Source organism: Peromyscus maniculatus, chromosome 10 (assembly GCF_049852395.1).
Source record: "Peromyscus maniculatus bairdii isolate BWxNUB_F1_BW_parent chromosome 10, HU_Pman_BW_mat_3.1, whole genome shotgun sequence".
Lineage (NCBI taxonomy): Eukaryota > Metazoa > Chordata > Mammalia > Rodentia > Cricetidae > Peromyscus > Peromyscus maniculatus.
Genome location: NC_134861.1, coordinates 67525688 through 67552907, shown reverse-complemented (window position 1 = coordinate 67552907; position 27220 = coordinate 67525688). Strand labels below are relative to the sequence as shown.

Sequence of the window (27220 nt, the reverse complement as noted above, 5' to 3'; positions counted from 1 at the left end):
AGCCTTTTATATGCATGTCTTTAACGTTTATTTCAGGAATGGTGATCTCAAAGCAAGGAACTCCAGTTGTTATAGTGACGATGAATGAATGATATGATTTTCCCCCCCATAAACGAAGAGGTCCAAACAGCATCCTGGCAAAGGCATGCCTTAGCGTCCTCCTTCTCAGCTCTGACACCAATTATACCCACATTCAGGGAGGAGGGGAGGAGGCAAGGTAGTGATGACAGCTTTCAGTGAATATTATTCATTAAATAATTTATTTAAAAAAAATCTTAGGGAAGCAGAAGGCCACTTCCTTTAGCCACATGATATTGTCATACTTCCAAAAATGAGTCTATATAAAAAGACATTTAACAACAACAGGAAGGTACAGAAAGTGACTAGGACAGTACAAGCAGGCAACGGTTAGGCCCTGAGAATAACAGTTGATAAGACTTTGCTGTAGATACTGACTTTTAGCATAGAGAGCCATGAAGGCAGTTCCACATGACGGGTAGGTGACAGCTTTCAGGCGAATACAGAAATTTTGAAAGACTTCAACGAGAATACATGACCTCACAGTAGCCAACTGACTCGCCTGGTGTAAACTAGCTCCTAGGCACTAAATGAAGCCAGCGTCCAGTTCACGATGTGTCACAGCAGAAAACTTGCTACAGACATTGCTACCCTTAAATATGTTATTTTTTTCTAAGAGCTTGGGAGTCCCACTGAGCATAACCTGTATCAGTCTCAACCCAGATGTCATTCTGTAGAGGCTACAAATGCAGACAGGCAGTTGAGCACTGTTATGACTAGGGACTCTCAAATGGTCTCTGGAGGACTGTTTTGAAGATGATTGTCTCATGGTGGTGTGGGTATCGTCAGTGTTGGAACTCAGGGGTTGCTCAGTCTCTAGGCTCAGCTGATTGCGTTTCATGACCTAGTTGTCTGTTTTCTGATTGACAACACCTGCACATGGGGAGCTCGTGTGTCGTCTCATAACAGTGGACAGAGCAGGAGTCAGCCTGGTGCTGTTGGAAACACTAGCTCTCTTCTCTCCCTTTCCTGCAAAGGCTCTACTTCAGCACAGTGCTGAAACAGGGGGATGCTAAACACCTGCAGTCAGGGACCAAAGGCTTCTTCACTGAACCGGGAAACAAACGGTTCTTAGGGATTTGTCTTTAAATTAAGTTTTCCTAATAAAGCAGGTTTTTTTGTTTGTTTGTTTGTTTGGTTGGTTTTGGTTTTGGTTTTTTGAGACAGGGTTTCTCTGTTTAATAGCCTTGGCAGTCCTGGAGCTCGATTTGTAGACCAGGCTCGCCTTGAACTCAGAGATCTACCTGCCTCTCCCTCCCAAGTGCTGAGATTAAAGGTGTGAGCCATTGTCTGGCTATAATGAACCAGTTTTAAAAGTACTTTTTTTTCTCTTAAAGAAAATTCAGGTTGTATCTCACTCAAAGTATTTTCCAAATGCATGAGACTTACCTATAAAATAAATATTTCAAATGATAATTATCTTTTGATAATGTTTGCATTTATAAGACAATTAAAATTCCTTTAGTCTCATAAAACAACATATGATCCTGAATTAAATATTCCATTTCCCTGAACTCTGCTAAGATCAAACACTATCCCTTGTTCACAAATGTGCACACAGGTATACAACTGCAGACATGGTGTTGGTTTTTCCATGCCTAGCAAAAGGCTGATATCCCTTGTACAGAAACGCAAGTGAGCCTCACTTTTGAGAGACACCTCTTCTGAATCCTTCCAAATTGGAAAGATTTCCTACAGGGCTAAGCAGGGTATCCTGTGTGTTTAACATGTTGAAGGTTCAGGCATCTTCGTGGCTCCCAGTTCAGAGCAGCCGAGGTCTAGCACAGTCTCACATGTAGATAAGTTTTCTTGCTCAACCGCACACGCTGTTGTTGACTTCATTGCAAGGGCAGCAGAAGGACCAGTCATGGGTCCTCCTGACCCAGCAGCTGATTGGCGGGCATACGGAGACGCCACTTGATTGATCTTGGCAGTCCCTCTCCACTTCTTGAGAGCTTCTGCTCTCTCCTCTGGAGCTAGTCTGTCAAAGCACTTGGCTCTCAGAACTGGAGATGGAAACACGGATCCCTGAAGAACTCGATATAGAAACCTAGGTTACAAAGACCACCACAGAGTTAAGTTCACTTCCAATGCATCATGGGAACCATTGGAAATATTAACCAGCTTAAAAAAAAAAAAGTAAAAGAGTCTGGGAGGCACTTGGCTTCTGAGATAGAGGAAGGGAAGTTACGCTATAAAATGAAGATTAAAATAATATTAAACCTGGTGTGTGTCGGGGGTGAGCCTGTATAATTCCAACACTTGGAAGGTTAAATTAGAGGGATAGCCATGAGTTCAAAGCCAGCTTAAGCCTGACAGTGAGTTCCAGGTCAGCTTGGGCTGCTGTGCAAGACTATGACTTTAAAATTCAACAATTAAAAATATTTAATAAATTAATATTTGTAGGGCACTCAGCAAATAAGTACTCTCTCTGCTTGCCAAATAAGCATAAAGGTTCTCCTCTTCTATTGTTAAAATGACAATAAATTTCAACATGAGTTTTGTAGGGGGAAGCATTTGAAGCAGAGAAGGTTCTTCTGTGTAAGTGAAGATGGCGCCTGTTAGTAGATCCATAACCCTTGCCCACCGGAAGCTTCTTTTGGCATGAGATAGATAGATGATGTGCACTCTAACAATATAACAGGAGAGCCTTTAGGAAGTGTGAAGGCTACGTGGGGTTTGCTCCTCCGCCTTTGCCATATGTGGATGAAGCTTTAAGGTTTCATCCTCGAATGACAATCACCAAACCTGCTGGTTCCTTGACGTGGGACTTCCCAATCTCTGAGTTAGTACATTTCTGTTTGGGAGTTACCTAGTTTGGGTATTCTATAGTAGCAGACCAAAGCCAGGGCTCAGGGGACAGCAGAGAAAATGATAGGGCACGATAGATCCTTGGATAAGCAAGCCCATGAGGCAAAGTTTCTTTCTTCCTGTGAACTGTCAATCGGATTGGACTTCTCAACGACAGATGTCTTCATGTGCTTAATCTAGTCCTGTTCTATGGGACAATTGAAGCCAATACTGTAGCTAGCATGTAGGCTGGCTTCCTCACCACTGAGCAGGGCGGTCTGCCATTCATTCTTAGGATGAAGCCTGTGATTCCATGTACTTACTCTCTTGAGAAAACAAATGACATACATACCTGGGCAGAAGAGCTATGCAGGTTGTAAGGACACAGACTAAGTAGAACACTGGATCCAGCATGTGCTTCTGCATGATCCAGTAGGGGTTGGAGGGTGGGTTGCAAGCCACACACAAGCCTCCAAAAGCCAAGGCAAAGAAAAAGTACGACAAGATGCTCCCAACCATGACCAGCATGTGGATCCATGTCTGTAAGACAAGAAGGGCCAGAAGACGAATGCTCACTGGTGGCGCACTGCAATCTGGGAAAACTTGCTCCATTAAAGAAACAGTACAATGAGCTCTGAGTGGCCCATTTTACAGACCTTACCTTGCAAGACACATGACACCAAGGGCAAAAGGGAAGAGTGTCATTGATGAGTGGCTCATGCCACTGTGTGAATTCTACAAAATTAAATCAAAAGCCAATGGGCGATTCTGTTGACTGGTTCAGTTTGTACTGTCCATGTACCAGGAGGTGTTTGGATTTCCTTTTCCATTTTTTTATATAGTCACTCGTTGACTTGATTATGAAATCACCTTTATTCAGTAATCTTCAAAACTTTAGCCATTCACATACCCAGTAGCTACCACATTTGCTTACCCATCCTCTTATTTTCCCCTAGTCAGCATTCAAGTGGCTTTCAGCTCTCTACTCCCTTTCACGGAAACAAAGTTCAATGAATGGGAGGGATGCTTAGACCTCTTAGGGTAGAAGCTTGTAAGAGTTGCTGGGCCTTCTTCCATGTTACTTGGTGCAACATGCATCATAGCCAGCAGGGTACATGCTATTGCTGCCATGGGCTTGGGCTTTCCTTCTTTGGGAAACACCATCTTTATAAATCTCTTTTCTAGGACTGCAATTTTCAAATAAGGTCCAATTCACCCTTACTTTATTTCTAAGTATGCAAAATATTTCCCCACAGTAGACATCTTCACAGGAGTCACAAAGATTGCTCAGATTTTATAAAATGTAGAAGCTGCTCAGAAGATGTTGCTAACTCCTTGATTAAAAATGAGGAATCTGGATGCAGACATCCACGGCTAGGCCCCCGGTGGAGCGCTGGGAGTCTAATTAGTGAGAAAGAGGAGGGTTTATATGAGCGAGAATTGTTGAAACCAAGTTTGGATAAAGCACAGGGACAAATAGCCAAACGAATGGAAACACATGAACTATGAACCAAAGGCTGAGGGGCCCCCAACTGGATCAGGCCCTCTGAATAGGTGAGACAGTCGATTGGCTTGATCTGTTTGGGAGGCATCTAGGCAGTGGTACCAGGTCCTGGGCTCGTTGCATGAGTTAGCTGTTTGAAACCTGGGACTTATGCAGGGACGTTTGGCTCAATCTGGGAGGAGGGGACTGGACCTGCCTGGACTGAGTCTATCAGGTCAATCCCAGTCCTCGGGGGAGACCTTGATCTGGAGGAGGTGGGAATGGGGGGTGGGCTGGGGAGAAGGGGAGGGGGGCAGGAAGGGAGAGAACAAGGGAATCTGTGGCTATTATGTAGAACTGAATAGTATTGTAAAATAAAAAAAAATAAAATAAAATAAAAAATGGCATGCCCCAGAACAATGGGTCCTTCCAACCCTCCCTCCCTCTCTCCCTGTCTCTCCTCCCTCCCTCTGTCTCTCCTTCCTTCTTTCCTTTCATGTTTTTCTTCTCACATGCTCTATTTAAGCACTAGTCTAGTTTTCCCCCCTCTTATTATGTGATTTTGCAAGTGAGACGGTGACGTCACAGCCCACAGTTGTAAAGGAGTTGGCACAAGGAAGTGGATGTGGAGAACACTGGGTAAAACTGCCCAGGCAGTGGGAGGTGACCCCAACACAGTGAGCAGTGTGAAGGACACATGTTTCAGGCATTCAAAGAGGCTGACTTTCTTAAAAAGGGACTGCAGAGTCCCTGAGCTCTGGAGCACATCCCCCAGAGGAGGGACACTTCTGTGAGCTGCACTTCTGTGGGGACACTACTGCATATTTAGCTTTCACTCTCCTTCTTGGTGAGAACGCTCCACACCGAGCATAGCGCTGGCAACATAGACCTCCCACTCAAGAGCCTGTCACAGAAGCCAGGGAGGCGGGATCTCATCCCCAGCAACTAGGACTGTAGCGTGAGGCAAGAGCATGAGAGAATGCATGCAGTAGGTTCAGACCGCTGTGTATCCTGACAAGCACATCTGTTAGTTTCTCCTCTCTGGCCCTCCACTGACTCCTTGGGATTTTGTTTGTTGGACCATGGTTCCCCAATGTAATTTTCAGAACATTTCTACTTGCTTAGGTTCTCCAGAATGGACTGTTGTTTCTTTCCTCAGGGAACCCCAACTGTATGTCAGTTCCCCTGGATCATACAAACCACAAGGCTGTGGCATGTTTTTGGGTAGAACCAAAAGTATTTCTAACAATTGTGTAAAAGTTCAACAGTTGCTCAAAGGAAAGCAAGCATAGTTTTCCTTGAGCTAATCTGGTCTTTGCATATATTAACATTTTAATCACATTTGGGGCTTAGAAGATTTGGTTATAGGTCATTATGCATAAGCAAAGCAAGTTATGCCAATAATAGATATTTGGTCCCACTTTATGACTTGTTATAAATAATTTGATAATATAGCATTGTATGTTTTTCACCATAACTTCGTTCAGTGACTTCCTGTTTGAAATCCATTTACTTACCCTGATGATAAGTATACTCCTGAAGTGGTCAGGTGTCTACCTACTCACTGACGTGGGTTTTTTTGAACACTTATTCTGAATCAGTCTTATCTCTCACAGTGGTTTACATGGTGAACAAAAGAGGCACAAACCCTGGACTCACACAGACTATAGTTTGATGCAGAAGATAAACATGAACCAGATAATCCCATAATTAAATGAATAACTATAAATTATTTTTAAGCTTACAAACCAAAGCAAGAGAATAAAATGAGATACCAGGTGATACAGGGAAGGTTCTAGAGGAAAAGAGTGCTTGCTAATGTACACAATGATTTAAAGTAATATTTTGAAGTTGGTAAAAATTCACGAACATAAGTATCTTCACTGATAGGTAACAGGAAGTAGCGAGGTTCTCATGTGATAATGAGCTCAACGCATCTGAGAAGCTGAAAGAGGGAAAATGTGGTACCAGCCCTTGAGGAAGGAAATGAAGTCAGGCAGAGGTTCAGAGTCTTATTGTGCCAGGCAGTGGTGGCCCACGCCTTTAATCCCAGCACTCGGGAGGCAGAGGCAGGAGGATCTCTGTGAGTTCAAGGCCAGCCTGGTCTACAGAGCAAGATCCAGGACAGGCACCACAACTACACAGAGAAACCCTGTCTCAAACACACACACACACACACACACACACACACACACACACACACACACACACACACACAAGAGTCTCACTGTGTGAGGTCTGATGAGCTTTATTAGGGTTTTCAAATTCATCCTAAGCATAAGAAAATATAAAGGATCTTTGCCCAAAGAAACAAAAAATATTTTGTATGACCACAGGGCATAATGTTCTCATTTACTAAAGTTAACAGAGTGAGGTTATGGCACAGAATGTCGTGGACTTTAGGGCAAAGCCATCAGCTTGGTCTAAAAACTACTGAGTACAGTTGGTGTTTTCCTATCCATCCACGGACCCACACCTCTATGAAGTACCCACCGGCCACAGAAACAAAGCCACACATAGGTACTTCTCACTTTCTCTGGACTTGGCATCATGGCACCCAGTGACCCTCCACTTTGCGCTGAATGACCCTTTCTCTATAGTGCCATTACAGTTATCAGCACCGAGCTTACAGCCGCAGAGGGCTTGGCAGGCCCGCGGCCAACAGAAGACACACCCAGGCAGAAGGAAATCACTCACCAAACTCTTGCTTTCGATCACTAGATGGAGGAGAATGATGAACAGAGCCGCTGTGTTCAGGGGATTCCCAAATGTAAAGATGTCAATGTCAGAGCCCTGGTAGGTCTACAAGAAGAGAACAACAGGTGCTGAGTGTGAGGAACGGCACACACTTGGTGGTGTAACACCATTTTATCTATAGCTCAAATGTGGCTTGACGATCCTCTACAACAGTTCAATCAACTAACCGGTCACTTAGGAAAAATGAACATTCTCAGGGAAGAGACCGACTCTCCCAGATAGGCTATCTATCTACGTTTTGAACTTTTAGGTGGAATTCTCTTCATTCTGAATCATCATTGATCTCTTTTGTTCATAGTTCAGCTCCTAAAGGCACACAAACACATCAAATACGTTCCACTTCAGAAATCACTGCAGCAACAGCTGTGACTATCCTAAACTTACACTTGTAGGTAAATATCCCCTCCCTCTCTCCTAAGCATCATGAAGTCCTTGAGAATTGCCAGTTCTCAATTCTCTGTTCTCTCAGTCTCCTTTTCTGAATGAACGTCCAGTTGCTGTGTATAAATTCCTCTGGCAGAGCAATATAGCGAGAATACTCAAGGGAGCTAATTCAAGTAATTTCATTTGAACACTGCGCAGAAACTGCCAGCCTAGTGAGGATCATCATTTTTACCCTCAATGCTGTCAGCTTACTCTGTGATCACACACGTTTCTTTCTGGAACGAGGTGTAGACAGCTGCGCAGCTCTAACATGCTCGGTGCCAGCTAAACTTTTAAAATGAATGAACTTTTATTCATTCTTTGCTTAGTTCGTTTCTTCTTAACTCATCTGTAAAATATGGTTTTTATTCAGTTCTGAAAATATTTCTTACAGGCACTTAAATTTAAAACTCTGAGTCTTAGCCTGATAGAATTAGCCCAATACTCACTAATAGAAGCTCTTCTATTTCTGATATTGCTCGATGATTTTTGGCTAATGCATTTATAAATGGCCAGAACTTAAATTTTATTTAAGCCACTGACAAAAATTAACGGACAGCTTAGAGTTAATAAGAGACCCGAGAGAAATCAACTAGGTACTTAATTGAATCCATTGCGTAACATATCGTGAGGGGTTACCATCAGTCAGCTGACAGCCGACTGGAAGCAAAGTACACAGAAGCACCATTGAGCCATTAGGGGCAAACACAGGAGCAAACGAAGACTTACAAAGTAAGGCACGAAGAAGCAGACCAGACTTTGATAGAAGGCGTCCAACAAGGTGATCCAGAAGGTGAGGGGTAAGTACGCCTGGAAATGAAACACAGATTGGAGAGAGAGAGCAAAATTAACAAGGGTCAGAGCAAAATGACCATCCTCTGGTCCTTCATTCTCTATTTCATAAGGCCTGGTAGAAGAATGCAGGCTGTGAGCTAAGACAAGTTCACTGTCGGGTGTGGCGGGAAAAGTAACAAACCAAAGGAAATGTTATTCAATGTACTTGATCCATTTTTTTTTTTTAAATCTAACTTTATTTTTAGCTTTTTGAGAGTCTTCCACACTGATTTCCACAAGGGCTGGAGCAGTTTGCAATCCCATAAACAGTGGCTGGAGCTTCCTTTTTTATCTCGAATCCTCTCCAGCATTGGTTGTCAGCTGTTTTCTTGCTCTTAGCCATTTTGACTTGGGTAAGATACATAAATGCATATGTGTGTGTGCACACACATATACATACATATATATGTGTATATGTAAAAATCACAACTAAAGGAAAAGAGGTCATGATTTTGTGAGGAGAGGGAGAGGGAATGGGAGAAGTTGGAAGGAGGAAAAGGAAGGGGAAAATGTAATTATGTTTTAATTAAAAAATAAAATCTAAAAAAAAATTAAAAAAAATAAAATCTATTTTATCATGGATCAACATGTGTGTACTCTGGCATGTGTGTGTTGTGTGTATATGTGGGCACAAGCATGAGCATGTGCATATGTGCATTTGTGTGCCTGCACACATGTATTGTGCTTGTGTGTGTACATGTGTGTGTTTGTGTGCATGAGTGTGTGTGCTCAGTGTGAGTGTATTTTTTTTTTTGTGTGTGTGTGTGCGTGTGTTGCTTCTGCTTGGGACTGATTGAGCTATGAGCTACACATGTAAAACATGTACTCTGCCACTGAGCTACGCCCCAAAGTCCTTCCAGATCTACTAAATACCTGAAGCAGGGCTAGCTAGTCTAGTAACTTTTCACCTGAAGCAGGGCTAGCTAGTCGTAGTAACTTTTCACGTCTATTGATCAGAAAGCACTATTCAAATACCTATCCAAATCCATCACTTTTCTCTGCTTACGCTATTCCTCCCTCCCCCATTACCATCCGATCTGTCTATGAATGACTGGATAGCCACCTTAGTTGCCTGCTGTGCTTTCTTCTGTAACCCTCAACTAATCTTCCCGTGTGTTACAATGTGAATATAAAATCTCCTCCAATCATCTCATGTTTTTCAATCTTGATCCCAGCTACTGGTCCTGTTTTGAGAAGTTTTGGAATCTAAGATCGAGACCTGGCTAGCAGAGGTAGGCCAGCTCGGCTCTTCTTCTGCCTGCCCAAGCCCCGAGACTTGACTCTCTCTGTACATCTGTACCCCACCCTCATTGTTCCCTCCATCCCGTCCCTTATGACATGACCAGTCACAAACAAACGTAAGGTAAAATAAATCCTTCCTCATTAATAGGCTCTGTCAGGTATTTGGTTATAATAATGAGAAAAGTGAAGAAAAAAAAAAGAGCTACAGAACTAGCAGAAGGTTCTTGGGACAAGCACTAAAATCATCAGGGAAATGCAGATTAAGACCAATTTATGATTCTATTTCCTATTAGTCAGAATGGGAATGATCCGGGACACAAGTGACAGCAGATGCTGGAATGGATACGGGGAGAGGGGCATTCTTATACACTGTTGGTTGGACTGTAAATTAGTGCAGCCACTTTAGAAATCAGGTTGGTTTCTCAAAAAACTGGAAATAGAACAAGTGTATGACCCAGCTCTAGGACTCCCGGGAAAACCCCAATGGACTTTACATCATACTTCAGAACTACATGCAAATCCACGTTCATTGCTGCTGAATTCACAATAGCTAGAAAATAGAACTAACCTAGATGTTCATCAACTGATGAATAGATAATGAAAATGTGGTGCATGTCCATAGTGAATACTGCTCAGCTGTACAGAGAAATGAAATCATAACATTTGTAGGTAAATGGATGGAACTTCAAAAAATGATACTCAGTGAGGTCACTCAGGTTCAGAAAGACAAATATCTCATGTTCTGTCTCATGTGGTTTCTAGTGTTGACTCCCGTTTTGTCTGATTAACTTGGAATACATGAGGAAGCCAGGTAATGAGAAAGGGGCATTGAGCAGTGGACACATTAAAGGAAGGGAGCTGGGAAAATAAAAACTACTGGGACTGGAAAGATTGAAACATGGAGTGAGTAGGGGACGGGGAGAGGGTGAGGGAAAGATTGACCAAAATGAAGGGTGTAAGACAACGCTACAGGGAAACCTATGAACTTGTAACCCAAGTAAAAAATACAACCAGAAGGAGAGTGTAACAGGTCCCATGAAAGAACAGGGCGTGCTCTGGGTTCAAGGGTATAAGTGGGGTTGGGGGTGGGGACACGGGAGCATAGGGGGTAGAGGGTGATTCAACCAAGACTGAAGATGAAGAAGTCTTAAGGAAATCCACTACTTCGTAGGCTAATTTAAAAATAAAGTACACATATTTAAAAGGAATTTGAACAAAAGTACCCTGCATGGGCAGACAGTGCTGCTCCCAGATGGCATAGTTTACTAACAGAAAAACTCAGTGCCAGGCACAGGATACTTCCCTGTGAGTTCTTAGTCACAGGAGCTCCAGGGGCCCCCAACACAACACAGGCTACCGCCATTGCTCTCTCGGTTGTCACCATAATTAGACGGTAAGAGCCTGTTGCTGAAGACACCACTCACTTTGGCTACAAGGCATAAATAAACCAACCTCAACTGACCAGGAAACCTTCTCTTTACTGGCTATCTTACACAGTGCCAGAAGATGCTATGCAGGCTTCTGGCGTGTGCGGGGGTGGGGGGTAGGGGAGATGGGGGGTGGAGGGTGGAGGCGGGGGAGGCAGGGGAAATAAATCAATGATCTCAGCCAGCATGGGAGAGGACATGCCACAATATCAAGCTGCATACTTGTGGGGCGTTTACCCACCACCCCCACAGCTTCCCAGAGTTTTCTTGAGTGCAAGCAGCAGGAAATATTAGATAGAAGGATTTATAGCGGAGAATGTTGCGGAGATAAACAGATAGAAAATAAAGGATAGCCTCGAGAGGGCCTGGAACCTATTCCAACGGGCCCCGACTGTCTCTGGTCCAGGGTTTTTATAGAGACGCCAAGGGGTGGAGCAAAAGACCTCCTCCCCCAGCACAGCCAAGTGCAGGCCATCTCAGACACCTGCACTCAGGCCCGTGGTCCTGATCATCCTCTATTCGGACCTGCTGGGTAAAGCCACGAGGAACCCCAGAACGGGCTCCCACACATACTAACAAAGTATTCACTGATTCAACAGTGTCATGACAGTTTTGGGGATAGCCAACCACTTTCTGACTGGCTGTCTGTATGCTCCAGAGGAGCTATTTCATGCTTGGTACAATAAACCTGGGAGATCATAGGCTCTAGCTGGGAATCTACTGTTGTTACATTAAATATCCATGCTGTCAGACTGCATTCTAAATGTTTATGTTGATATCTACAAATGTGTGCTGCTCTCAATTTTGGTCAGAGGCAGTGTTAAGAGTGAATGCAGAAAATCTTCACTGCTCTAATTGCCAATTTGTATGTAACTCTGAGTGCTCAGCTATGGATGAATTATCTACACCAACCTCCCCTCATCTAGGGCTTAGGGAACATCTAAGAAGATTGAGTAGAATGAATGTAAGAGCTGGTGAATGAGGAGAGCTAGGAAATGCTGGCTTTTGGATACGACAGGGCTGTTGGATGCATCTCCCCACAGCAACTGTAATTATATCCATAATATCAAGACCATCAAAATTCCACAACAGATGGGGGAGGGGTCCCTGAGGCTCCACGCCTAGTAGAGGAGCTATGGAAAGTAGATGCTGCTGAGGAAGTCACTCTACTTTGAGGACAGAGACACTAATGGATAGCATCATACCCATGTGTGTATGGGCAGTACTAATTGGACTGGGATTACCAATAACAACAGAAAGACGGAAAACATGGAGTTAGGTGGGAAACCAGGTGGGAGCAATGGAAGAAGTTTAAGTAGTGATGGGAGGATATGATAAAAATACATTGCATAAATGTACAGAGTTTTCAAAGAATAAATAAAAATTATACATGTATATGTGTGCATTTATATATGTATATATGTGCGTGCGCGTGTGTGTGTGTGTGTGTGTGTGTGTGTGTGTGTGTGTATATATATATATATATATATATATATATATATATATATATATATCCAGTACACAGTACCAGCCACTAGATTTTTCCAAAAATATGTTAGCTCATGACATCTTCCTAATTGATCAAATTGCCTCATTTCAGTCACTCCAATGAGTCCTACTGCATCTCCAATATAATTGAAGATATATCCATGACATATCAGGTCCAACTCAATCTTCCCACTGGTTATGTTTTCATTTTCATCCCACAGCATGGAAACAGACAAATCTATTCATTTTCTCCAGGCCATCCTCCCTACTGTCCCTACTGGGAGTTCTTTCTTAGGCCTCTCACATGACTGCTTCTAATTTTCTAAATCTGGAATACCCTCTCCTCACAGAGACACATCTGACTAATGTCAAGATATGTCCACCTTGTCATTTACCAGCATGGCATCATAGACAGTCTCTCCTATCAGGAAAGCTGCTAAGCATATTTTGGTTCTCAAAACTGATTGCAAGGTTCAGAGTAGAATTCTGGCCCTTGTATTCAAGTGATTAAAACAATGCTTCGCACAAAGCAGGTACTCAAGAACTATTTATTAGGTTAATTCACTGTTCTTTATTAATAATGTCCCTGTTTTCTATCCAAAGTTTGAAGAAAGAGGAAGACCAGGAGAGAGAGAGAGAGAGAGAGAGAGAGAGAGAGAGAGAGAGAGAGAGAGAGAGAGCAGCCAAACAACCGAAAATGGGTTCTCATGCCATCGTCAACCCTGATCGGACGGTGGCGTGTGTTCAGATGGATTTGATGAGTCTTCCAGACTCAGTGGTAGAAAGGAAGACCATGGCTTCTTTCACAAGTGAGCACAGGCAAGAAAGGAATTACAAATATCATAGTCCTGATAGTGTCTTTTCTTAGCATGCCCTTCTTGGTCTTTTTTCTCAAATATAAACAGAGACAGAAATGTCCTTGGGAAATCTTACTCTCCCCTAAGAATAAAGCTTTATTAATATGCCCATGACTCATATACATTCTCCTGTTTTCAAAGGACTACACTTTGAACCTTTATATAATATAGTTCTCTTTCCGTCTTTGTCCTCTGCAAAATCAAACAATGACTTTGCTTCCAGCTTATAGTCCCCTACATCTTCTTTTACTATTTCTTTACTGAAAATGATGGGGATAGTCAGTGTCTTTCTTCATCCAAGTGTTCATAAAATCCCAGCAGCAGCATGGGACAACAGCAGAAGAAAATATTTCTGAGACAAAGGGACACCCAAAAACGTCATTGGACCAGAGTGACTTGAAAATAAGTTAAAACACTTCACACTTCTGGGCTTGACCAACAAACCCACAATGAAGCCACATGAAGAAGATGACTTCCAGAAGTACAGAGTGGAAAGATGAAGAAGATAAATGGGAGGCTGAGGGCTAACCTACAGAATCTCATAAAACTAAAGGAAAAATTCAAACATGAAGCAAAACCAGAAATGAAGACCATGTGGGGGATGAGTGGTGGAGAACAGTGACAGATGTTGGGAAAGGAATACTCTGACTGTGCCTCCACATTCATAGCTTTTGGAAGAGAGAGATTCTGAAGGGAGCTGTAGAATGCCACGACATGACCCACATAAAACACAGAACTTCCTTGGAGGTCAGGTCCAAAGAAAGAACAGATCCTGGAAGGGAAATTCAATGGTACCACTTTTTTTTTTCTCATGTGCCTGTGCTGGGACTCTGCCCAGGAGATTATGCTTCATCAAACTGGTTAGCTTACAGAACACTGTACACAAAGAAACGACCGCAGGATTCAAGGGCTGGAAGCAATGAGTTCAGTTCTCCCCAGAACAAGACTGAAGTAGTCTATGCAAAAGTAGTCTATGAAAAGCCTGTGACCCTTTTCACCAAAAGCCTCCTCTCCACTCCTTTCCCAGAGGACACGTGACTTAGCTGGGGCCTGGGGTGCAGGACTGTGTTCAGTGGCTCCTACCATACAGTCCAGCATCTGGACTTGAACTAAAGGCAGACTGGACAGCTTTAGGGAAGTTCACGTAGTTGTTTGGTTGGAGTGGACTGTGTGCTAGTAAAGACTTATGTGGACCTCTTTCTCCTGCAGGCTGAACATGTGACTCCACTTTGTTGACTGTCCTGTTAGGTGTGGACACTGAGTCATCCACCTACTCAGACATGCTCTTCAAGTCAAAATAAAGTTTAAGAAAGGCATCAATTAAAATCTCTTTCATCAAATTTCTGTTTCCAGACCGATTGTTCAAAATAAAAATACTGAGTTCTTTTTTTTTTTTTTTTGGTTTTTCGAGGCAGGGTTTCTCTGTGTAGCTTTGTGCCTTTCCTGGAACTCACTTGGTAGCCCAGGCTGGCCTCGAACTCACAGAGATTTGCCTGGCTCTGCCTCCTGAGTGCTGGGATTAAAGGCGTGCGCCACCACCGCCCGGCAATACTGAGTTCTTAATGCGGCTGGAATTGTTCCATGTGTTATCTTCCTTAGTCCTGCAGCATTTCCAGAAGGTAAACAAACTGAGACACGGGCAAGGTAAGGAACTTAACAAGGTCACACAGCAGCGACTCAGAATGTAAACACGCCATTATTCCCATCCCAAGATGATCTGTGCCAGTGGCTTCAAGGCAGCCCTTGGGGACCAGCACACAGATTTTTGATGGCTAATCGCCCTCTGCTCTGCCCGGTACTTCCATAGAGAACCCACCCATTTGCTTCAGCTACAGTCCGGGGAATGACATACCTCCCAGAACTGAGCAACAAGAAGAAGACATTCCTAGCTTTGGTGATAAGCACCAGAGAAGGTGAATGACAAGCTCTAGGCTTAAAACATCAAAGTCAGACATCCATAATTTCTTAGAGGAAAAGACGCTGCTCCCATTGCCCTGGATTTTGTAGCTGTGTGTGTTCATACGTTTCTCTTTTTCTTTAGGTTATCCTGAGCTGTTTCTTTTCTTCTGTTCCTTTTTTTCCTGTCTTCTTTCTTTCCCCTTCCCCCTCTTCCTTCTTTTCTTTGTCCATTACAAATGTGAGAGCTCTAACACCAGCATTCTCTGTACTGGAACATGTGACCACCCGGGGTGCTCAGCGTTGCCTATACATAGGTGTCTAAGGCTTCTTGTCTTCTTTTGTTGGGAGCTCACAACGCTCCTACAATAACGCTTTACATTCTGGCCTAAACACCACAGTGGGAAGCCCAAGGACTAAAGGGACCATGAGAGCTCTTTCTGCTGCATAGCACAAAGGCACACCCCTTGGGCCTGGATGTTAGGATTAACTCACTAGCTCAGCACCAAGAGCAGACTCCTTGTGCTTGACTTGCATCCCCTACAAAGTAGAGAAAATGGCAGACCCACCCTTGCAGGATATTGAGGCATTAGATTATGGTAAGCACTTAGAACAGCGTCTTCCATCATGTGTAATTTCCTGTTACAACCAGGTTGGGCATTATTAATCTTGCAAAAGATGAATCAAAACCAAGAATATTTAGACAGCCACCGCAGGTGATAGGCTACCCTGCCTGCTACCCACAACCCTCCAGGGAAGAGATGATCAGCGAGCCGCAGAAGTGGAGAAGCAGGAGGGGAGCCAGTGTTGAGCCAGGACCAGAGATCAGTGGCGTGGAGGTGGGAGCCATTCAGATCACTTCCGTCCCACGAGACACCAGACACTGAAGAAATAACTTGGACTTGGGGACCAGACTGAGCTGGTTTCACATCCTGGTTCTCTCATTTATTAACTCTGCCTACTTGGGGGAACTTACTTAATACATTTGGGGTTCAGATTCCTCATTTTGGAATGGGAAAAACACTAGATTCTGTCTCAAAAAGTGTCCGTGTGAAGATAAACGAGGAGGGAACGTTTGCTGGGTACTGTAACAGGTTGGGAAGTGGGGTTTAACAAATGCCAGCTGTCGCTAGCAAGGTAGCAAACTCTGAATTTCTCCTGATAAACACATAAGAACTTTTAAAGATTTACACTCATACCACAGGCCACTGACTTAACATCTGCCATGTGAGTATAGATCAATGGTTCTCAACCTGTGGGTTGCGACCCCTTTAGGGGTTGCATATCAGATATCCTGTATAGCAGATATTTACAGTACAATTCATAACAGTAGCACAATTACAGTTATGAAGTTGCCGTGAAATAATCCTATGGTTGGGGATCACCACATGAGGAACTGTATAAAAGGGTCCCAGCATTAGAAAGGCTGAGAACCACTGGTCAGGAGCATTGGAAGCAAGAGGGCATGTGAAATAGTTCTGACTATCCTGTAATATGTGGGCCTGGCTGACTGGAAACATGCTGGCTTTCACCACGATATGCATCGGCTGACATGTTTCTGCCTGAACGCTTACCTCTGATTGCTGACCACTCTGGTAAAGTTCAGGCAGCTGCAGGAGGGTCTCCGCGGATACATCCTTCTCCAACACGCCGTAAATGATGGGAGGAACAGAGGTGAAGAGGAGGTTGAAGAAGATCAGAACCCAGTAGTCAGTCATAGAGGTTCCTGAAAACCCACAGAAGAACTGGTACCAGAAAAGGAGGTTCACATAGGCCTGGGGACACGAAGAGAGACATTCAGAGCTTAGAGATGTCAGTGTACACTCAGAACACATCCCACACTGCAGTCTGAGTCCTGGGCCTGCAGCCTCTCTTCAGCCTTATCAACCTCAGATGAAGAACACAACTTGTCATGGAGTTCTTTAATTTTGTTTGCTTTTTAGTGAATATCTTAACAAATTATACACATACTCTCACCAGTACTATGTGGTGCTGGCACTATTCAAAATAATTTGAATAATATACAAAGAGTTCATTTAATCCTCATAACAACTTGGGAAGTACTGTTGCTCTCATCTTACAGATGAAGAACTAAATATTTTTTGGACCTTCAAAATACATACATGCAAATCTTAGCCTCCAGTGTGACGGTGTTAGGGGGGAGGTCAGATGGTGAGGTTATTAGGTCATCATGGTGGAGTCCATGTGCATGGGGTTAGCAATCATATAAAATGAACCTCTGAAGGCTTTCCTCTCCCCAGAGAGGATGTAGCCAGAAAGGACCACTACCAAAGCCCAATCACACCCACTCCCTGATTTCTGACCTCTGGCCCCTAGACTACTGAAAATTCCCTTTGTTATTACTGTGGTACTTCATTATTACAGGCTGAATAAACTAAGCCATTGAGACCCACAAAGAATAAGAAATTTGTACAAAGCAACCCAGCTACTTATTGGCTATATAAGGGGTAGAGTTGTAGATATTTTTGCTCTAGATGAAGACAACCAAGATTGTTGTTTGAATGTTAAATGGTCTTATTAATAAAAAACCCAGTACCAGATATCAGGGTGAAAGCTGAAAGACGGGAGAAAAAGAGCAGCCAGTCACTCATTCTTCTCTACAAAATCCTAAGCCTAAAGAGAGTGAGTTCCTGTTTCCTCACACCTTATATACCTTTCTCTGCCCTGCCATATTACTCCCTGGGATTAAAGGCATGCGTGCTTCCCAAGCAAAGGCATGAGATCTCAACTGCCTGAGCTCTGTGTCTAATCTAGTGGCTGGCTCTGTCGTCTGATCCTCAGGGTACACAGTATATCACCACACTAGGCGAGTGTCTGGCTCAGAGAAGGCATGCCACACATTAGTTTTCCCACCTTTCTGCCCAGTCATGTCTTAGTAGTTAGGTAGAATGATGTCAACAGAATGGCCAACATCCAATTATCTTGAGACAGAGAGGTTCCCAAAGCATGGGATTCTCACGTTAAAATCAGATGGTTCCTAGATGAGGAAGCGGCTACCCTAGGGGTCAGTCTTTGCCCCAGCACTGTATCGTTAACGTGGCCAGTGCAGCAAAACCCCTTTGCTTTCAAGCAGGACAAAGGGATGAGCACTGGACTGAGGTCCTGGGGCTTGTTTCTTATTTCAGGGGACATCTGTTGTTTGATTGTCATTTTCTGAACCTCTGCACACTCTGGTTTCATCCTGTGTACAATCAAAATTATATAATACCTTGGGACTAACCATCAAAAATAGGTTAGGGAGTGCCCACAACCTGTGATGAGTCTAACATATATTAAGAAATTGGAGGAGGGGGTTGTTAGTTACTTTAGCATTCTGATTACTACTACTGCTACTGCTATTATTATTGTTATTATTATTATTAATAATAGTAGTAGTAGTATTATTGCAAGGTTTATAGCTCAGGCTGCCTCCAATTCTGTCAAGGGCAGCCACCTCCCCATGTTTCCCAAGGAACCATCCAATTTTAGTCAAAGAAGACCTTAAACTTCCTTTACTCTGTGCATGTGTGTGTTCGTGCGTGCATATGTGTGTGTGTGTGTGTGTGTGTGTGTGTGTGTGTGTGTGTGTGTGTGTGTGTGTGTGTTGTGGTGTATATACACACACTATGTGCAAGTGGAGACCAGAGGAGGGCATCCCTATCCTGCTCTATCACATTCTCTCCTTTGAGACAGGGTCTCTCACTGGTCCTGGAGCTACGCTGGCAATCAGTTAGCCCCACTGACCCCCGACTCCACCCACAACAGCGCTATGGTTACAGGAGCACATGAGCAAACCCAGGTTTTTAACGTGAGTTCTGTGGATCTGAACTCAGGTTATCTCCTCTGTCCAGCTCTTACCCACTGCACCATCGCCCCAGCCTGACCTCAGTGTTCTGAACCTCCTGCCTCTCTACTGAGGATGTGAAGACACAGGCATGCACTGCCACACAGGCAGTTTCTGCATGACGGGAATCTAGTACAGGGCTTTGGGCATGCTACACAAGCATCCTTCCTTGATAGAGTGCAGGAGCCATTATGTAGGAGCAGCAGCTTGATTTATTTACACATTTATTTACTTATTTGTCATCCCCAGTACCACAGAAGCAAACCTTTTCATTTTCAACCGACAACTTGAAACGTTTCATAATCTTGCTTGTCGCTATCTTTTTATAGAAGGTCAAAAATCGGATTTTAAATGAACCAGTCAGGCCTTACTGGAATGTAAATGCACAGGGAGCAGAGTGTGCCAGCAGATGGGCAGGACTCAAAATTTGTCGTCAACAGTTCAACACGAACATTCCCGGATCATCTCTGGGAAGTCATGAGAACAGCTTTCCTGTTCTGTTCTCCAGGTACTAATGAACACAGCCAGTCATCCCTCCCTGAGGCCACCAGGAGTAGAAGGTTGGATTGGAGATGGGGTGGCAAAATCCTCAGCAGGTACATACCACATTCTTGTAGAAAAAATAGAGAATCATGTTGGAGAGTCGTGTGTAACACCAGTGCCCGTGCACAAGAAGGAGCTTGCTGAGATGCCTGAACCGAGAGATGGCGAAGTCACTGGCCATCACGGCCTGCAGAGGAAACAGGGAGAGAAGACCATCCTGAGCAATGGAACATGCTAGAACACACACAGCCTAGCAGGTGTAGCCTGACCATCAGTTACTTACCTCCCAAGTAAATCCAAAAAGAGAGACTATACATATATACATGCATATACATACACACATTTATACCTTATATACACACACATACATACATACACACATACAGAGAGACAGACACAGGCACATCTTCCTCATTCCCAATCTTTCATGTCTCCTTTCCTTTCCCTCCCCTCCCAGCTGTCTATATTTTTCATGTCATGTATTCAAATCATAGTAGATTTCTTTTTAGTGAGAACTTAACCAAGCTATCACATGCCTACAAAGTGCAATCTTACAATGCACATAAGCTTTTAAAAAACAGAACACATGCCGGGCGGTGGTGGTGCATGCTTTTAATCCCAGCACTCGGGAGGCAGAGCCAGGCGGATCTCTGTGAGTTCGAGGCCAGCCTGGGCTACCAAGTGAGCTCCAGGAAAGGCGTAAAGCTACGCAGAGAAACCCTGCCTCGAAAAACCAAAAAAAAAAAAAAAAAAAAAACCAAACCAAAACAAAACAAACACAGAACACATGAACACAGCAGACACTAGCCAGAACCACATATTATTCACAAGTGACCAACCGTGGAACAGATGAAGGTCCAGCCTCTCACTCCTTACCCCACAGCCCCATAGCCCCACTGAAATCTTATCAGTGAGAAGATTTCCCTTAGTAGGCAGACAGTCGTGGTAGTCAGGTGTGTATGCACTCACCTGCATGCCTTCTTGACCTGAGACACCTATCCCAATGTCGGCCACTTGGATCATGCTAACGTCATTGGCACCGTCACCTTTACGAGGCAGAAGAAAACATGAGACACACGTGAGGAGTAAATTGCAGAGTGGCTAGTCAAGAGAACACATTGGCCCTTTGTGGTTTATCCCACTTTCCAGTGTTACTTGGGTTTTTTTGTTTTGTTTTGTGTTTTTCAAGACAGGGTTTCTCTGTGTAGCTTTGCGCCTTTCCTGGAACTCGCTTTGTAGACCAGGCTGGCCTCGAACTCACAGAGATCCAATGTAGTATCTCACTGCCATCAGAAAAAATTCCAAACTCAATGCTGCCTTCAAATCCTTCGTGTTGCGTATCTTAGGGTTCTATTGCTGTGATAAAACGCCAGGGTCAAAAGAGCAACCGGGGGGAGCAAAGAGCTTGTTTCAACTCACAAATCGTAATTCATGATGGAGGGAGGTCACAGCTGGAACTCCAGGCAGGAGCTGATGCAGAAGCCATGGAGGAGTGTTGCTGATTGGCTCTCACTTCCTAGCTTGCATAGCTTGCTTTCTTATACACTCTAGGACTTATTTCCCAGGGGAGGCACCACCCACAATGGGCTGGGCCCTTCTCCCCAAAACAATCAATCACAAGTTAGGAAAATGCTCTATAAGACTTGCCTCTGGGCAAATCTTTGGGATGCATTGTCTCATCATGAATCCTCTTTCCAAATAACTCTACCTTGTGCCCAGTTGACAATAAACTATCCAGGACACCGTGAGACCTTCTTAGACTGACCTTCCCCTTTTCACGTCATCACGCTCCTTTCAATTTTCCAGACACATCCTGCTCTTTCTGGAGGCTACACAGGCCATTTCTCTGCTTCTGTAACACTGTCCCTGTCAATCCCACCTCGCTGAATATCACTTACCGAGGCTTTGTTTACATGTCATTTTCTCTAGAAAATCCTTCTCACATTGTCCTTAAGTCTGCTGGCCCACTAGGCTCCAGAGACACCCTGTGTGCCCCTGTCCTCTCTACCACATGGTTTTACAGTTCTGTCTAGAGTCACTGATCTACTGCAACACTAGTTTATCAGAATACACAATATATCACCATAGAAGCCTCTTCAGGTATTACGCTCCTTCAAGTAATGAGCATGTGTTGTCCCAAAAGGGCTACTGACTGAGCCCACATGGTTTGTTAGGGTGAATTTATGGATGGGAAACTGGCTGAGGCCTGGAAGTCAGTATCTTATCTTCCCTACCCTCAGTGATTGGTCAAGATGGGCACTTGATTTAATTAGTGCAAAGTCCAAGGGTTTGGCTTCAGGTACATCATCTTAACTCAGGGATCTGAATCATTCATTCATTTCCATGTATAAACGACAGAATGGTTGGACCAAATTCCACCCCATACTATCTAAACACTCATATGTGTCAGAACTTCACGGCATGCTGTTCTCCCCACTGAAACTCATTGTTTCATGGTCTTAGAATGTCAAACCTTTAACACTCACTGGACCTACAATTCACTAACTTTTATGTTCAATCAAGTCTTCCTTGCTAAGTTACAGATTTTTATTCCAGCTGGACACTTGACATTACTGCCAAGGCATCTGAGACTTTTCAAGCTAAGTAAGTTTAAGACCCTGCCCCTCAAGCCCCTGCCTCCACATCACCAAATGTCAGACCCCACCCCTCAAGACTCTGGTAGTCCCATTGACAACTCTTCCTGTCATGACACATACCCAATTCATCAGCAAATATCAGCAGCTCTTTCTTCACAGCATGTCTACTGTCTGACCATATTCCACTTCCTCCTCCTCTCTTCCTAGCTGGGGAGAATTATTTAACAGCCTCCCAAATATTTTCCCTTATTTATGTCCTTGTAGCACGTTTATTTTCACACAGAGGGCAAAGCGATCCCTTTAAACACAAGGCAGATCCCACCTCAGATCAACACTTTCCATTGGCTCTCACTTCCTTTTTCAGATCAAAGCCAAAAGTTTACAATGGCCTTCAAGACCCTGTGTGATCTGGCCACGCCCACCTCTCTGCCAATCATTCAGCTGCAGAAAACATCCCCCAGCATGCGTTGGCCTTAAGTGGCACACCTCATCTTTTGGCTTTTCCTTTTTTGTGCTGTTTGCTAAGAATGCTTACCCCCAATCTCCAGCGGCTCCTCTACCATTTCCTTGTCTTCACTCACACACAGCCCGGGCAGTCAGTTCTGCTCTGGGAACCGAACTTAAGATGGACACTCGAGCATTTGTTAACTGATATTTTCCACATTCACACTGAGTTGTTCATGCATTTGTGCTACTACGTACCCTCATACTGGACGTAAGCTCTATAAGAAAGCTATCAGTTACAGATACCGCTTCATAGCTATTGTCCAGGATGGGGGAAGCCTGGTACAAATATGCCACTCAAAACCACTCGTTGAATAGATACATTCTTTTAATTCCTAAATTTAACTTTTCTGAAGATAGAAATCCTGAAGTTTTCAGTTCCCTGATTCAGTATTTAACTCTAGGTAACTAAGTTGATGGGGTCTAAGACATAACTCAGAGAATATTATCCTACTGTTCTCTGTGCTCCATCCCTAAGACCAGCTTCACAGCTGTACAGACAGAAGGCGGGGGAGGAATGTAAGTACAGCTGGAAAAGGAAACACAGAATTGTAAGGTTAGACAGAAGGAAGGACAGACAAAGGATCAACCCCTGGGGTCATACAACGGAGAGTGCCAGGCAGGGTGCCCACCCTTCCCACCTCCACTCACCAATGGCCAGGGTCATCACGTGAAGATGGTTTCGAACCAATTTCACCACCTCGCTTTTTTGAAGGGGCGTGGCTCGGCAGCAGACCACAGCCTGGCACCAGGCAGTCAGCTCCAGGAACTGCCTTTGCAGACTCTCCTGCAGGGCGAACTCCAGGGTCTTCCCAGTGATAACGAGTCCAGCGCGTCCAGCGTGCTGGGGGTCAGGAGGCCGCCGGAAGGACTTTCTTAGTGATGCTGGCTCTGGAGGGGCTTGAGTTCTCTTCTGAAGTTCTTTCAAAATCGCACTCATCAGCATCTCACAGGCACCCTTGAACAAAGAGGGAGCGACAGTTAAACCTCGGGGCGCCACTAGAGAGCTAGCTCAATTTTTCATTCTCTCTCTTTAGCCATTGCTGGATCAAGGCTGCCTTGGGTAGTGAACCGTGGGTTATTTTCAAAGAGCTCACTTCATAGCTTCTCAATTTTGCGGCTCTTCCACGGGCTTCTGTGTATGTGAGGCCAGGTAAGAAGGAAGAAGCCCTTCGAACACAATTCTACAGCTAAAATGTCAATGTAGGATGTAAAATTCCATCGCATCAGTCCCATGCAGACTCCCTGGTGGGGGGTTCAGTCTCTGTGAGCCCTTATGAGCCAGGTTAGTTGAATCTTTGGGTTTTCTTGTGATGTCCTCGACCCCTCTGGCTCTTACAATCCTTCCTCCCCTTCTTCCACAGGATTCCCAGTGCTCCATTCTGTGTATGTTACTGTTGCGTACCTTGTGTGACTCCTAACAATGGGCACAGGGCTGTCCCTGACTCTTTTGCTGGCTTTTGGAATCCTACTCCTCATCCTGGGTTGCCTTACCCAACGTTATGTTCATAAGAGGGGAGGTACCTTGTTACGGGATATTTGGGCAAACTGTGTAAAATGTGTTGCTGTTTTGTCTTGTCTGCCTAAGGCATTTGATTGGTTTAATAAAGAGCTGAATGACTAATAGCTAGGCAGGAGAGGTTAGGTGGGACTTCCAGGCAGAGATAGGAACTCGGGATGAAATCTAGACCGATGTCAGAGAGACTCGGAGAAAGTTGGATGTACAGAACGGAAGAGAGGTAAAAAGCCACATGGCAGAATGTAGATGAATAGAAATAGGTTAATTTAAGTTATAAGAGCTAGTTGGGAATAACAAGCTTTCATAATTAATAAGCCTCTGTGTCATTATTTAGGGGCTGACAGCCCAAAAGAAAGTCTGATGGGAAAGCCAATTACAGTGCCTAGTCTCCCTGCAGCTTGACATGCCATGTTTGGTTGATATCCATGGGAGGCCACCCTTTTCGGAAGAGAAATGTAGGAGGAGTGGATGTGGGGGAGCAGAGGGGAGGTGGGGGGAGGGACTAGGAGGAGAGGAGGGAGGGGAAACTGGGGTAGGGATGCAAAACATAACAATAATAAAAATCATTAAAAAAAATTCCAACAGGTAAGTATTGTCTCTTCCCCGAGGTCTCATCCCACCAACTCCTAGTTGCTTGGCATTAAGCAAACACAGAAGCTCTCTGAGCCTCAACTTCCTCATCTGCAGAAGGCACACACTACCTCCATCCACACTGCTTCGAGGACCAACTGAAATGCAGACATTTCAACATTTTCATCTTTTTGTTTAACACATTATCTACCCATAAGTGTTGGCTGAGAAACTGTATGAGAGAACGTTCTGGGCTTGGGAGACACAGCCTCATGGAGCTTGCCCTCTGGTCAGGATGTTCTTAGTGATGCACATCACATCAGGTCTGTGTGCATCCGCACTCTACATGACACAGGGAATGCTTTAAGGGGAGTCATCCCGTCTACTCTCCTTGGGGTTTGTTGTTGCTCTTCTGGAGACAACCATGGGCCTTACACATGCTAAGCATGCGCTCTGTGTCTGAGCTGCGCCCTCTGAGCCTAACTCACTTTTGAATCCTTTATAGTGAAAAAGAAAGCCCATCCTGCTGGAGAGACAGCCCAGCAGCATAGACCATTTTCTGCTCTTGCAGAGGATCAGAATTCAGTTCCCAGCACCCACTAGAGGCCCACGAAAACCTGTAACTCAAGTTTCAGTGGGATCCAACATGTTTTTCTCCATTCTGGGTGCACCTGCATTAACACATGCATAAACTCACACATGTACATGTACACACACACACACACACACACACACACACACACACAATATTTAGGCCCATCAAATACTCATTAAATATTTGCTGAGTGGATTCTACTCAGGATGATTAATAATAAACTTACCCAGAAAGTATTGTGTCAAATGACCACTAAGACTAGATCTCAGGTCTAGGATTGGGAGACTTAAGCCTACATGCCCAGTTTGAAATAGTTTGTTGATTCAAGAACATCCCATGAGTGATTTTATTTTAAACTTACCAAGCATTTCTTAACCCACAATAAAATACAAGGAAGAAAGAAAAGATAGGAGCAGATAGAGAGGCATGATACAACAAAGGCTTAGTGATCATATTCTGTACAATTATCATGAATGCAGTTTGAATAGTGCTGGGCCTTTAAGAGGTGCATCTCTGAGGATGGTCATGGGATCATGACCACCCACATGAAGGAGTGGGTGCTGGTCTTTCACAATGGGTTAGCCTACTAGGGACAGATAGTTCCCCCAGAAACAGATGGGGAAAGGAGTTGGCCTGGCCTCTCCTCCCTCTCTTGCTTCCTCTCCTCCCATGTGAGCTTTTCTACCACTCACCAGCTGTGCACATATCCCCATGAAATGCTCTCCACCGTGGGACACCCACCAGAAGCTGTGGCTGGCACCATGCTTGTGAGCTTTCAAACTGTGGGCTAAATAAACCACTTACCTTCCATACAGTACTCAGCCTCACAGATTTTGTTATAGTCCCACAAAATAGACAGTCTAGATCCAGGTATAAAATGGAGCTACCCAACTCCCTTGACCTTTGAAGAAATTTTTTTTTTTTTCTTTTTGGTTTTTCGAGACAGGGTTTCTCTGTGTAGCTTTGCGCCTTTCCTGGAACTCACTTGGTAGCCCAGGCTGGCCTCGAACTCACAGAGATCCGCCTGGCTCTGCCTCCCAAGTGCTGGGATTAAAGGCGTGCGCCACCACCGCCCGGCTAAGAAATTTGATCCTATATACCTCTAAAGTCATGAAGAAAAAGTCAGACATGCTTATTATAGACCAAAATTACAATAGCAAAAACTATATTTCCACAAATATTCTTTAGTTTGGTGAAATTGATATGGCATAATTTAGAAATCAGTATATGTAGTCTTTGAAAATCAGAATATTCCACATGAGTGGTATTTATAGTTGAACATAATTATAACTATAATAATATAAAATGGTCTTTGTAGCCTTAGTATTATACGAGAGTTTACAGTCTATACAGATATTCTTCATAATATAATTGTGAATCACCTGCAGCTTTATGATTACACATAGATATTTAATCTATGAGGGTTTAGTTTTTTAGCAGTATGTACACCCATGTGCATACACATACACACATGCATACACATATACAGTCATGCACACATACATGTATACATACATACAGCCTTAACTATTCATGGAATCCAAGTTTGTAAGTTCAGATGCTTGCCTCCATTTATTTTCAACCTGGACTCTCAGGCTTTTGAGTCATATACTGCCAAGAAAAGAGTGACATTTGGGTCATGTGATGCATGCCCTCTCAGCAGAAGCTGAGCAAATGGATACACTACTATTTATTATTATTATTATTATTATTATTATTATTATTTGGTTTTTTGAGACAGAGATTCTCCATGTAGACCTGACTGTCTTAGAA

At 43.9% G+C, this 27220-nt stretch overlaps 1 protein-coding gene across 1 annotated transcript in view; it reads right to left on the bottom strand.

The window, feature by feature from the left end:
• Positions 1-243: 243 nt before the first annotated feature.
• Atp10d (ATPase phospholipid transporting 10D (putative)) overlaps positions 244-27220 on the bottom strand; it is a 91935-nt gene continuing 64958 nt past the window's right edge. Inside the window, exons 16-23 of the mRNA XM_006979680.4 lie at positions 23415-23721; positions 20632-20708; positions 19724-19849; positions 16850-17050; positions 8261-8341; positions 7049-7153; positions 3221-3408; positions 244-2128 (exon numbers count right to left, since the gene is read on the bottom strand). Of these exons, the coding sequence (XP_006979742.1) occupies positions 1801-2128; positions 3221-3408; positions 7049-7153; positions 8261-8341; positions 16850-17050; positions 19724-19849; positions 20632-20708; positions 23415-23721 (1413 nt within the window). The 3' untranslated portion in view covers positions 244-1800. The remainder of the gene's footprint in view (positions 2129-3220; positions 3409-7048; positions 7154-8260; positions 8342-16849; positions 17051-19723; positions 19850-20631; positions 20709-23414; positions 23722-27220) is intronic.